The 12,919-nt window shown below is 43.9% G+C and overlaps 1 protein-coding gene across 1 annotated transcript in view; it reads right to left on the bottom strand.

Moving 5' to 3' along the window:
* Nucleotides 1-12,919, bottom strand: part of col27a1b (collagen, type XXVII, alpha 1b) — a 592,171-nt gene that overhangs the window by 214,135 nt on the left and 365,117 nt on the right. Inside the window, exons 22-23 of the mRNA XM_068012172.1 lie at nucleotides 10,388-10,432; nucleotides 3,777-3,830 (exon numbers count right to left, since the gene is read on the bottom strand). Of these exons, the coding sequence (XP_067868273.1) occupies nucleotides 3,777-3,830; nucleotides 10,388-10,432 (99 nt within the window). The remainder of the gene's footprint in view (nucleotides 1-3,776; nucleotides 3,831-10,387; nucleotides 10,433-12,919) is intronic.

Genomic DNA, 12,919 nt, shown 5'->3' on the forward strand with positions numbered 1-12,919 from the left:
GTGACCCTTTCCCCCTGCCCTAGCCCATAATCCTAGTGACTCAACAGGCTGGATTTTACCAGCACTTTGGAGACAGGCTGGGAGGCCTGTAAAATGGCGAGGGAGGGGAGAGCAGAGTGCCCATCACCTCCCCGTCGCCATGGCATTTTACCAGCAATGGGTGGGTCCTCCACTGCATGGGGTGATCACCAGGTAAACCATGGCGACTTCCCGGTCTTCTCCGTTGCCCACAAAGGGGCCCCCTGGCAGCAATGGCCGCCCCCATGGCAAACACTCTACCTCCCCGACCACCCTCACCAACACCACCTCCTCCCCACCACCGACTGTCCCTGGGGACCCTCGACCCCACTTACCAATTGGGAGGGCGGCCTGCTCTCAAGGTGCAGTCCCAGCAGTGGACACGTTCCCAGTAGCTGTCGGCCCTCTGATTGATAGAATCCAGCTCACCATGGGCAGATCCCACTGCTACGCTACCCTCTAAAGAATGTGCAGTGGCAGTATCTGAGCTGGTGGCTGTGAGTGGGAGGTCGAGTGATGGTGTTTCATCATGTTGCTCTTGGACTTCACACTCTTGTGCCACTGCCTGGTCAGGTGGCAGTTCTTGGGTATCTGAAAGGAGAAAGGCACAAGGGTAGGGGTGCACTGAGAGAAAGGGGGAAATGCAAGAAGTGCATGGTTACACCATCTACAGCTTGTATATCAGAAGAAAATGTGGGATGAGGGACAAGTAGGCTGTGAGGAGGAGGATTAGGTATAAGCATACCATCATCTTTGATGTTTTCAGCCTCACTGCTGGCCACGCTTCAGTCGTGGCTGCACCAACGATGACCAGCACCATCTCCTCCATGGGGATGAGGACATGCAGCTGTGCCTGTCCCCTGCCAGTTAGGTGATGCTGCCTCCAGTTGTGTCCCACCTTGTCCTGCAAGACAGAGGGAAGTGGGTCAGTGAGTGTCGTGCAATCTGCTTGGGTGCTGTGCCTGTCATAGTTGAATAGTGTGTGCAAGCTGTGAGATATGGTTGTGGGGCTTGCAGCAGTGTGTGAGGGTGAAGTGAGGCTGTGAATGTTAGTTTTGAGTCGTGCTTGATAGAGAATGTTGGTAGGTGAGTGAAGTGGTGGGCGGTGAATGGAGCAGTGTGTGAGGCTAGTTGTTCATTCATAAGGATATGGCATCTGATGATACAGTTACTGACCTTGACAACTCGTGTGAGGTCATTAAACTTCTTCCTGCGCTGTGTTCAGGTCCTTGGGGCTACAGTCCTGGCATTGACCATGATGGCTACCTGCTCCTACTGCCTTCTCAGTGTCTGTCTGGAGGGCCTCCTGGCCCCTTGTGGGTGGATGATCTCTCTCCTCCTGTTCACCTCCTGCTGCAGTGCTACATCAGAGAATATTACATCACACTCTCCACTCTGTTGTGTCATTTTCACTCTTCGCCCTGCTCCGAGCATCTTCTGCAACCACTTGCAGCACCTGCTGCAGCCAGAATGCAGCTCCCCTTTAAGAGGTGCAGACTGGCTTGAAGTAGTGCTAACCCTGCACGAACTTGGCCCCCTGCTGAGGCGGGCGGCAACTCAGCAGAGCATTTAGTATTGGGCAGCATGCTTCTATCATTTAAATTGGCAGGTCGCATGAGGTTTACATGCTGCCAGCACTGGAATGAATGATTATTAGATTAGAGATACAGCACTGAAACAGGCCCTTCGGCCCACCGAGTCTGTGCCGAACATCAACCACCCATTTATACTAATCCTACACTAATCCCATATTCCTACCAAACATCCCCACCTGTCCCTATATTTCCCTACCACCTACCTATACTAGTGACAATTTATAATGGCCAATTTACCTATCAACCTGCAAGTCTTTTGGCTTGTGGGAGGAAACCGGAGCACCCGGAGAAAACCCACGCAGACACAGGGAGAACTTGCAAACTCCACACAGGCAGTACCCGGAATCGAACCCGGGTCCCTGGAGCTGTGAGGCTGCGGTGCTAACCACTGCGCCACTGTGCAGGTTAATTGTGCATTGTGAGCCCTGCACCCATTTTCAGGCCTTATCCAATTTTTCCCACAAATATCTCACAGGGCGGCACAGTGGTGCAGTGGTTAGCACCGCAGCCTCACAGCTCCAGCCACCCGGGTTCAATTCTGGGTACTGCCTGTGTGGAGTTTGCAAGTTCTCCCTGTGTCTGTGTGGGTTTCCTCCCACAGCCAAAAGACTTGCAGGTTGATAGGTAAATTGGCCATTATAAATTGTCACCAGTATAGGTAGGTGGTAGGGGAATATAGGGACAGGTGAAGATGTGATAGGAATATGGGATTAGTGTAGGATTAGTATAAATGGGTGGTTAATGGTCGGCACAGACTCGGTGGGCCGAAGGGCCTGTTTCAGTGCTGTATCTCTAAATCAAATCAAAATCAAGGCAGTAAAAATCCTCTGAATGTCTGTGCATCTTCCCAAAGTTGAGTACTAAAATAAAATCATTGTTCTATCCTAATGCTGACAATATCTCAAAATAAATTTAGATTTATATTGTCATTTTCTTTTCCATAGTCAATATTTTCCTTGTGGTATACATATATCGAATAGAGTGCCTCAACACCATTCACCTAGCAAACCAAAGTGAGTTTCAAACAAAGCTTCAGATCCGCCAGAGTTTAGTATTGCACAGGCAGTTCCTCAGGAAACAGGTCAGTTGTGAGGTTAAAGGTTGAGAAAATGACAGAGGGCCCTTCCTTCCAACAGAACATTTGCAGATCCAGTTCATCTTGTGCAGTAAATGCCCCCACTGTGAAATTCTCAACATGTTATGCAGAATTGACTGTGTGTTGCATACTGAACTGATTATATGAAGCTCTGATTCACAGCTGCAAATGTGAATTTTGAAGAAGCGTTAAACACACAACTGTTGAAAGATTAATCACACATTACTACATAAAGAACGGGTGTAACAAAAGTACAAAATTAAAATTGGTTTGAGTTCACAGAACATTTAATGCTCAGAAATGCATGAAATTACTTTGCTCAGACAAGCCTTGGGGTAGATTTTAACTCGACCTGGTAGTGGCCCAAAACTGGCTTATCGCTCTATTTATACTGGGGTTCTGGCCACTGCCATCCTCAAGGATGCAGATTGGGTGCTGTAACGAACACAGCACCCCGCTTGCAATTTTAATTGAGAACTGGGTGAAGCGTGTGCCAAGCAGTTAGTTGGCAGATAGTTAAAATCTAAGCCCCCACCACACCCCCCCCCCCACCCCCGGCACCCCAGGCGTTTACCACAGTTTCAGCGTATTAGTCCAGCTTCAGCAGAAAACAAATTGAAGTACGTCCAACCACTTGCTGCTTTACTTTCAATTTAATTCTCATCAGAGATGTGTGAACACCCAAGCAGTGCTGGCTCCATTCGTGTCAGTCTGATTCAACTGCACTTAAACCAACACCAGGCTCATTTCAGAGGTTTGGGGAAAGGGTAGAATTTTCCTCCCGGCACCACATTCCTCTCCAGTCTCTGTACAAGTTGTCTGCTTGAGGACAATTTATATAAACAAGCTGTATTCAGTATCTATGCATTGTCGTTTGGAAGCCATATTAGTACGATCATAAAGGACATCAGTGAATTTAAACAGATGTAAACATGGCTTGTTTGAGGAAACAAATCTTGAACTTGACAAATACATTTTAGATTTTACTGTTTAGCAGCAACTTGAGTTAAATGCATAAGCAGCAGCCAAAATATGCTCCATATTGTTACATCTACCTAGTGTATTACCTTCGGACCATCAGGTCCTGGTTTGCCTGGAAATCCTCTCCTCCCAGGACGCCCCTAGAGTAATACATATAAATGGAAAGAAATTAATGCCGCATGTTGGAATGTATGAATTAATTCCAAAACACATTCAGAAGAGTTTTGAATACCATTTGGTAGTTAGTGGGGCCACTTTAGTACACAATAACTTCACTGTAACTACACAATAGCCCCTGACATCTGTGAGACTTGCTTAAGCAGAAGGTAGGTTGGAAAAATCACAGGCAGCTCTGACAGGTGCTCCAAATGGGTAGAAACGGCAGATCGGCAAAATGGCCAGAAAGTACAAGGACGCCGTGAACAGAGGAACATGAGGAGGCCATTTAGCCTCTCGAGCCTGTTCTGCCATTCAGTGAGGTTGCGGTTGCCCTGTAACCTAACCCCATATGAATTGTGCACTCTGACCCATGCACGTAACTCTCCGATCTGTGCTGCCATCAAACAAAACACAGTTTAAGGCAGATTTTGGAGGTTGTATATCATAAGGTTACTGCACTCATTTCATGAGGCACGTTATTGATAGGTAGAAAATTTACACGAGACACTTAGACTATCTTTGCAGCTGACATTGTGGTATCCACACACATCTTAACTCTCTAGTAGGTGATTGGAATTAGGAACCCTGGATGATTTTTTTTTTCTAAATGTGTTCTGGTCCCATGACTCAGAGGTCAGTTGTCGGACCTCCAATGTCAATACAGCTGAGATCAGTAAGCTTAGCAGAGTCTAGGGGGCTGAATTTGGCTGGGATCTTCCTGATCTATGTGGCTCACTCAACTACCAAGGAAGGCATTTACTCTCATGCATCAGGAAAACTCTAGTCTATTTAAGATTTGCATTTCTGTGATAGTCCCAATTTAAACAGCTGGTGCGATATTGAGGGAATGATAAACTGTTAAATTTCATCTGTAAAAGGCAATTTTGTCATTTATTGGGTTAGCAACTTGTTCTTTCATATCTGGCACATAGGTTTGAATGCTGTCCAGATTGCTGGGATGAAAGTCTTTTCTTTGCCCTTCCTATACCAGTCCTATGTGAAATACGTCTGTTCAGCCTCAAGCCAGATGTTAGCGAGCAGAGGCTTGTTCCACAAAGCTGGCCATAGTTCAGCACAAACTGGCACAGAGACAGACCACAAGAATGGCTGATGTGGGAAATGGGAAAATTCACACAGTGGAAGCAGTCGTTCGGAGTTGGTGCTTAAGTCATGTTGAGAGCACTGTAAGGGGAGTTTTCCTATGCATCTGACTGTACTGTACCAACTTTAATGCTGAGGTTGGGCACCAAGCATAGAAGAATAATTCAATTCCCAGCAGGAATGTTCCTTACTTTGCTCATCACAAAAAATGTTAACATCTAGAATTTTTGTCTGCAGCATGAAGAAAGCCACCTCGCGCTTCTGTTGCAAATTTGGGCACGAGCTCTCTGTGATTTCCCATTTAAACGGAAACTTTGGCCAATGCATGAATGAATTTCAATCCCTATTTCAATCCCAAATGGTGATCCGGGTGAGTGAAATTCTTATGTTGGTAATGTAACTAAATCAGTAAATGGAGTAAATGAATTGTCAGATCGTTACTGAAAAGACTCTATCCAGATGTCACCTCCAATTGACATTATGATCTGTCCTAAATCTGTGTTAAGAACAAAAGAAATAGGAGCAGGAGTAGACCATTCGGCCCCTCGAGCCTGCCCTGCCATTCAATATGATCATGGCTGATCTCCTGCCTCAACTCCACTTTCCCATTCGCTCCCCATATCCCTCGACTCCCTGAGAGACCAAAAATCTGTCTCTCAGCCTTAAATACACTCAGTGATGCAACATCCACAACCCTCTGGGGTAAAGAATTCCAAAGATTCAAACCCTTTGAGTGAAGAAATTTCTCCTCCTCTCAGTCCTAAATAATTGACCCCTTATCCTGAAACTGTGCCCCCTCGTTCTAGATTGCCCAGCCCAGGGCAACAACCTCTCAGTGTCTACTCGTCAGAATCCAATATGTTTCAATAAGATCACCTCATTCTTCTAAACTCCAGAGAGTATAGGCCCAGCTTACTCAGCCTCTCATCATAGGACAACTCTCTCATCCCAGGAGCCAATCCAGTGAATCTTCACTGTTCCATCCTCCAATGCAAGTATATCCTTCCTTAAATATGGAGACTAAAACTGCACACAGAACTCCAGGTGCGGTCTCATCAATGCCCTGAGATTATTACTGTCATGCTAGGCCCCCACCTGCCAAGAATGAGGCACATTCATTTTGTCATGAACATTGATTTTAAACTGTTACTGGAGTGAAGAACGGACTTGTTTAACAGATCAGCCATGGCTGGAAAATAAATTTGCATATTAACAGATGATGATTGGAAGGACAAAGGACCATTCCCTGACACATTCAACCCACAATGGACCTTGATCACCAGGTATTGTGTGTAAGAGGAGCATTCCAGAGACCGTTGTAATCCAAGATGTGGTCAGACCAGTTAGTCAAAAGACTAACCTGCTTGGCAACCTGGGTTTTTCTGAATTGTACAAACAGTTTGAACTCTGAGAGTGTGTCTGTTTGCTCCTAGACTGAGAATATCTTTCCTGTCTGCTCCCATGTCTTTCTCACAAGCCTCTAAATCCACTGAAGACACATGAACCCCAAGACAGAAAAGTCTCCTACAGTGAACAAGGTTTAAGAATAATACTGGGCCCCAACGAAAAGCAAGATCTACCTAAAATCAAGGACTCTACAGTGAGCTCGAAGAACCGTAACAAAAACTCTTCAGATATTGCCTCAAACTTTTCCACTTTATTTTTCTTCTGCTTTTTCTGTCTCTATTTGCATGTTTGTATCATGTATGCATGCTAGCGTGGTCACATCCTGTATCCGTAGGCATTAACTGAATTTGAGTTTAAGCTTCAGGTTAATAAATTTCAACTTTTCTTTTTTAAACCTAAGAAAGCCTGTTTGTGCTGGTTTCTTTTCCTTATAATTGGAAAGTGGTGAACAAGGATTCACCAAGGGGGAACTAAAAACACGATGTGTTTAAAATTAAACCTTGTTATGGGAAGACCAGGTGAAGGCTGAAAGGGAACCCTAGACCTCTTTCTCACCTGGTCGTAACAATTACCTTTGAGGTTCTGCATTTTAATTTGGGCAATAACTCCTCATACACTGAGCAGAACATCATTCCTACTTTTACCCATGGACACGACAGCTGGATCCTCTCCCTTCACGTTTGTCTCCAGCTACGAGATGTCTTTAACCCTTGCACTAGGCAGGCACCACAACCTTCAGACTCTCGGTCATGGCTGCAGAGAACACTATCTATCCCCCTGACTATACTGTCCCCTATCACTACTACATTCCTTTTCACTCCCTACCCCCTCCACTTGAATGGTGTCCTGCACCATGGTGCCATGGTCTGCTTGCTCATCCACCCTGCAGTCCTTGTTCTCATCCACACAGGTAACAAATACCTTGTACCTGTTGATCAAAATCAAGGGCTGAGGTTCCTCCATCACTACATCCTGTACCCCATACCTGCCTAACTTTAAATCACACCCTCCTGTCCCTGATCATTGATCAACTATATAGTTCTACTTAACCTAAGGGTGCGACTGCCTCCTGGATCAAAGTATCCAGGTAACTCTCCTCCTCCCTGTTGCCCCACAATGTCGGCAGCTCAGACTCCAGCTCAGCAACTCTGATACACCACCTGCCCTGCCACGTCTATCTATCCTTATTTATTTACTTGATTAGTCAACTAGATCCTAATTTAGTAAAGTAATAGGGAGTTACAGTCTCCTAGTTTGGAGACAAAAGAAGAACACACCAGTTACTAGAGGTAAAACAGAAAGAATAAAAAGCAGCTCCTCCTTTCCCCTCCTCCCCCACCCCCGTCTTCACTGAATTCCCACTAGCACCAAATTCCTGACTTTAGCACTCAGTTAAAGCAAGCAGTCTCTTCCCCGATCACTCAGCGCTCCATCCTCTGCAGCAGCAAACACTGTCTACTCAGATGGAGAGTTGAACACCTATTCAGGCAGCCACTTTCAGCTGATTGACAGTTAACTGCCATTTCCACTGACAGGCAGTGTCTCTTAAGTAGGTATCTTAATTAGTTGGCAGTTTCTTTTGTAAGTTGAAAGTTCTAAGTCAAATTCTACATGTTAATCTAATTGTGACCTCCTGAGCAGCCCTGATTTTAATCGCTCCATCACTGGCGGCCGTACCTTCAGCTGCCTGGTTCCCAAGCTCTGGAATTCCCTCCCTAAACCTCTCCACCTCCTATAGGATGGTCCTTGAACTTACCTCTTTGGCCAAGCTTGGTCATCTGCCCTAATATCTCCTTATGTGGCTTGGTGTCAAACTTTGCTTTTTAACACACCTGTGAAGCACCTTGGGACATTTTATTATGTTAAAGGCGATATATAAATACAAGTTATTATTGTTGTTCAGTTGGCATCTCTTTCGAATCGTAGCGGTCAGTTACTCATGCCTTATTTTTAAATGTATCTTGCCTCCCATCCAAAGTCAGTGTGCATTGCCAAAATCATTTATGTGGCTACAACCTCAATCATTCCAAGCATTAACTCCAAAATTAATGTTAACACCCAGTTGCAAATTATGATTCAGCAGCCCATTCCAAACCACACTCGGCAATGGCTCTCCCACATTTCAATAAGAACTCTCTCCCCAAAATCTTGCTCAGTGCCTCCTTTGTCAAATCTTGCCCAGAGCTTCCTCCCTCCAAATCTTGCTTCCCTGCCCTCCCCAAAACCCCTCCGCCCCCACATCAAATCTTGCCTGGTGCCCTATCCTACATATCTTACTCAGCGTCTCCTTCAAATCTCCCACAACCTCTTCCCTGAAATGCCAAATAATGTTCCTTCATTAATATAGCTCAGTGACACCTCCCCAAAATTTTGCTCAATGCTTCTGCCATGAAATTTTACTCAGTGCATACTCCCCTTCATTTCACTCAGCATTCATTTCCTCCAATCCTGTATATCTTCTTTCCTTCAGCCTAGCTCAGCCCTTCATTCCAGAAATCTCAACTCAGCATTTCCTCTTTCAAATTTCAAGCACCACACACACCTTCAAATCACACTCAATGCTCCCTCTTAAAATCCTGTTCCGTACTCCTTCACCCGAATGATGCGTGGCACTCTTCCCCTTAAATGTTGCTTATGGTTCACTGTTTCTAATCTTGCTCTGCACTGACATCTTGTTCAGCACTCACGTCTTCAAATCTCTCTCAATGCTCACCCTTTGAATCTTGCTCAGTGCTCCATCCCCAATTCTCATTTCAAGTTTCACTCAGTTATCACTTCCTCAAATTATCCATCTCTTCGTAATTCTCACCAAGCCAGATTATGACAAATTACTGAAATAATACACAAAGCTATAAAATACTTCCGAAGTGATAATAGCTCCATATCAACACTCTTAATTATTAAGCTAGTTATAATGATACATTACTAAGCATGTTATTATAGAAATTACATACCATGAGCTTCAGTGAAAAAATAATAGTTATGATGGAATATCACAGCTTTGTTGGATATTTCAGATCTCTTGTCGAAATGAAGTAATGTCAGTGATCTGTTCCCCAGTACAGTGCTTTCCCATTGTTGCAATTACAACACAATGTATAATTGTTTGAACAAGTCCCTTATTTTAGCGTTTTTAGGAGATTTAAAGAACACTTGCAATGGTCAAACAATAGTGACAAATTCCTATTTACTTCCACCATGCAGCTAAGGCACTGAAAAGCCTTTGAGCTTTTATGAATTTCAGTGTTTCAGGCTTTGCTTCATGTTAGTACCGGTTCTGATCTGCTATTATCTGTAAAAAGCACCTTGTCCATTTTTTTGGGGAAGAAAAGCTGTGAAGATTACCAACCATCAATTCATGGTACATTCTGTTTTTACCACTACACCACTGAGGGGGCAATAGTTTAAATTTTAACTTATTTAAAGGTGAATTTGTGTCTAGATTATTTATTCGACTGCTTCTTTAATATCGTAAACCCCTTTGTTTCATCGTGCCAAAATTATTTATACATAATTTTTTTTATTCTTTCATGGGATGTGGGCATCACTGGTAAGGCCAGCATGTGTTGCCCATCCCTTGTTGCCCTTGACAACTGAATGGCTTGCTAGGCCATTTCAGAGGACAGTTAGGAATCAATCACATTGCTGTGGGTCTGGAGTCACATGCAGGCCAGACCAGGTAAGGATGGCAGATTTCTTTCCATCAAGGACATTAGTGAACCAGATGGGTTTTACTACAATCAATGATAGCTTCATGGCACCATTAGTGATACTAGCTTTCAATTCCAAATTTCTTTTTTCATTAATTAATTGAATTTAAATTCCACCAGCTGCCGCGGTGGGATTTGAAACTGTCTCCTCAGAGCATTAACCTGAGCCTCCAGATTACTAGTCTAGTGCCATTACCACAACGACACCACCTCCTAGACTTCATCTAACCCTAACTCACTTAAGCTTACAGATTTTTGTTTTGACGTGTATAGCAACATTGTAATGAAAGAATAAACATTAATTAAAAAAATAAACCTACCTCAGGACCTGGATCTCCAAGTGGTCCCATTCGTCCTTCGTCCCCCTGGAATAAATCATATGAAAAGCATCTGTCACCATTTTTACTTCAAAGCTTTGTCATCCCATGGGCTGCCTGGGACTTGCCAAGCTAATTTCAATAGGAGGAGCATCAGCATTTTGTCAAGTGCATAATCACTACTGACTGGTGTGATTGAAGTACAAATTTATGCCCCTAGATAGAGTAACCATTATAGTTTGCCTGAGTTGTAACATTTTATAATTTGCCATCCAACCATAAATACCGGGTAAAGTAAAATGATCACAACAGGTTTTCTTATTGTTTCCAATCAAGTGTTACATTGATTCTGGATGTAGACTATTGTTTGCAGCCCGAGTTTGTCCTGACTTTGCTGAGACAGTTCTATATAGATCTTCCTTCAACACAGACCCTTGTTTAATTTTTCTAACTTCAGTTCTTTTTTTCATAAGCAGGGGCGATATCCCTTGTGCCCTGGGCAAATATTTATCCCTTAACCATGACTAAAACAAATGACGTAGTCTACTCATTGCTGTTTGTGGGAGCTTGCTGTGTGCAAATTGGCTCCCTCATTTCCTACATTACAACAGTGATTACACGTCGCAAGTACTTCATTGGCTGTCAACACAACTTGTATTTATAAAGTGCCTTTAGTGTAATAAAACATCCCAAGGTTCTCCACAGGAGTATTAAAAATAAAATTTGACACTGAGCCACATAAGGAGATATTAGGTCAGATGACCAAAAGCTCAGTCAAAGAGGTAGGTTTTAAGGACCATCTTAAAGGAGGAGAGAGAGGTAAAGAGGTGGAGCGATTTAGGGAGAGAATTTCAGAGCTTCTGGCCCAGGCAGCTGAAAGCAAGGCTGCCTGTAGTGGAACAATTAATCAGAAATGTTCATGAGTCAGGATTAGAGGTGTGCAGATATCTCAGAGGGTTGTGGGGCTGGAGGAGGTTAAAGAGATAAGAGAGGGGTAAAGCCATGGAGGAATTTGAAAACAAGGATGAGAAAGGCCCTATTTAAATGCAAGTCTTTCTTTGTTTTGCTTCGAATTAAACATTAGAGAATGATTATATTTGTGCTAAATCTAACTTATTTGGAGTCTGGCATTTTCCTTTGTTAGTTCCTGAAATGTGGAAAAATATATTTTTTTCTTATGCTTTTATAGTTACAGTTGAAAAAAAAACTCAATGTCTGCGTGTGGTTTCTTCACGATTGATGATCCAAACCGGAATAATTTATCTCTGATCTTAGTTGGATGTTGTACTGAATAAACCAAATGTATTTTATAGGGAAGGTTTTCCATTTATTCTTCCTTTGGAAACTCTCTGAACTCATTCCCATATTCACATCAGATACAGCTGTTGGCGATGACTGACAGCAGTACAGAATCACCCTGAGTTGTTATGTGAGTTGTTTTAACCCATTGTTGTGCTTTTTAAAAAAATCTTTACTTGTGTTACCTCAAGCCCCAAATCCTAATGATCAGCAAGACCAGAATCCATCCAGCTCTGACCCCAAATTATTGAACATCTTATTCCACTTCGCTCCAAAGTTCTGCTACCCACATCCCAACCAAAACCAAGTTCTGCTTTTCCACATCCCATTCTCATTGGCCTCCACTGGCTCCCTGTTTACCATCACCGTGAATTCAAAATTCTTTCAAATCCAACAAGGCCTTATCTTATCCTCCAGAAAACTCCTTCAGTCCTACATCCCTACCTGCTCCCTATGATGCCTTGATTCAGGCCTCCTAGTCATAGAGTTATACAGCACAGAAACAGGCCCTTCGGCCCATTGTGTCTGTGCTGGCCATCAAGCACCTAACTATTCTAATTCCATTTTCCAGCACTTGGCCTGTAGCCTTGTACGCTATGGCGTTTCAAGTGTTCATCTAAATACTTCTTAAATGTTGCGAGGGTTCCTGCCTCTACCACCCCTTCAGGCAGTGCGTTCCAGATTCCAACCACCCTCTGAGTGACAAAATTTTCCCCCAAACCCTCTCTAAACCTCCTGCCCCTTACCTTAAATCTACGTCCCCTGGTTACTGACCCCTCCGCTAAGGGAAAAAGTTTCTTCCTATCAATACCCCTCATAATTTTATATACCTCAATCATGTCCCCCCTCTGCCTTCTCTGCTCTAAGGAAAACAACCCCAGCCTTTTCAGTCTCTCTTCATAGCTGAAATGCTCCAGCCCAGGCAACATCCTGGTGAATCTCCTCTGCACCCTCTCCAGTGCAATCACATCCTTCCTACAGTGTGGTGCCAGAACTGTACACAGTACTCCAGCTGTGGCCTAACTAGCGTTTTATACAGCTCCAGCATAACCTCCCTGCTCTTATATTCTATGCCTCGGCTAATAAAGGCAAGTATCCCATATGCCTTCCTAACCACCTTATCTACCTGTGCTGCTGCCTTCAGTGATCTATGGACAAGTACATCAAGATCCCTCTGACCCTCTGTACTTCTTAGGGTCCTACCATCCATTGTATATTCCCTTGCCTTGTTAGTGC

Source organism: Heterodontus francisci, chromosome 32 (assembly GCF_036365525.1).
Source record: "Heterodontus francisci isolate sHetFra1 chromosome 32, sHetFra1.hap1, whole genome shotgun sequence".
Classification (NCBI taxonomy): domain Eukaryota; kingdom Metazoa; phylum Chordata; class Chondrichthyes; order Heterodontiformes; family Heterodontidae; genus Heterodontus; species Heterodontus francisci.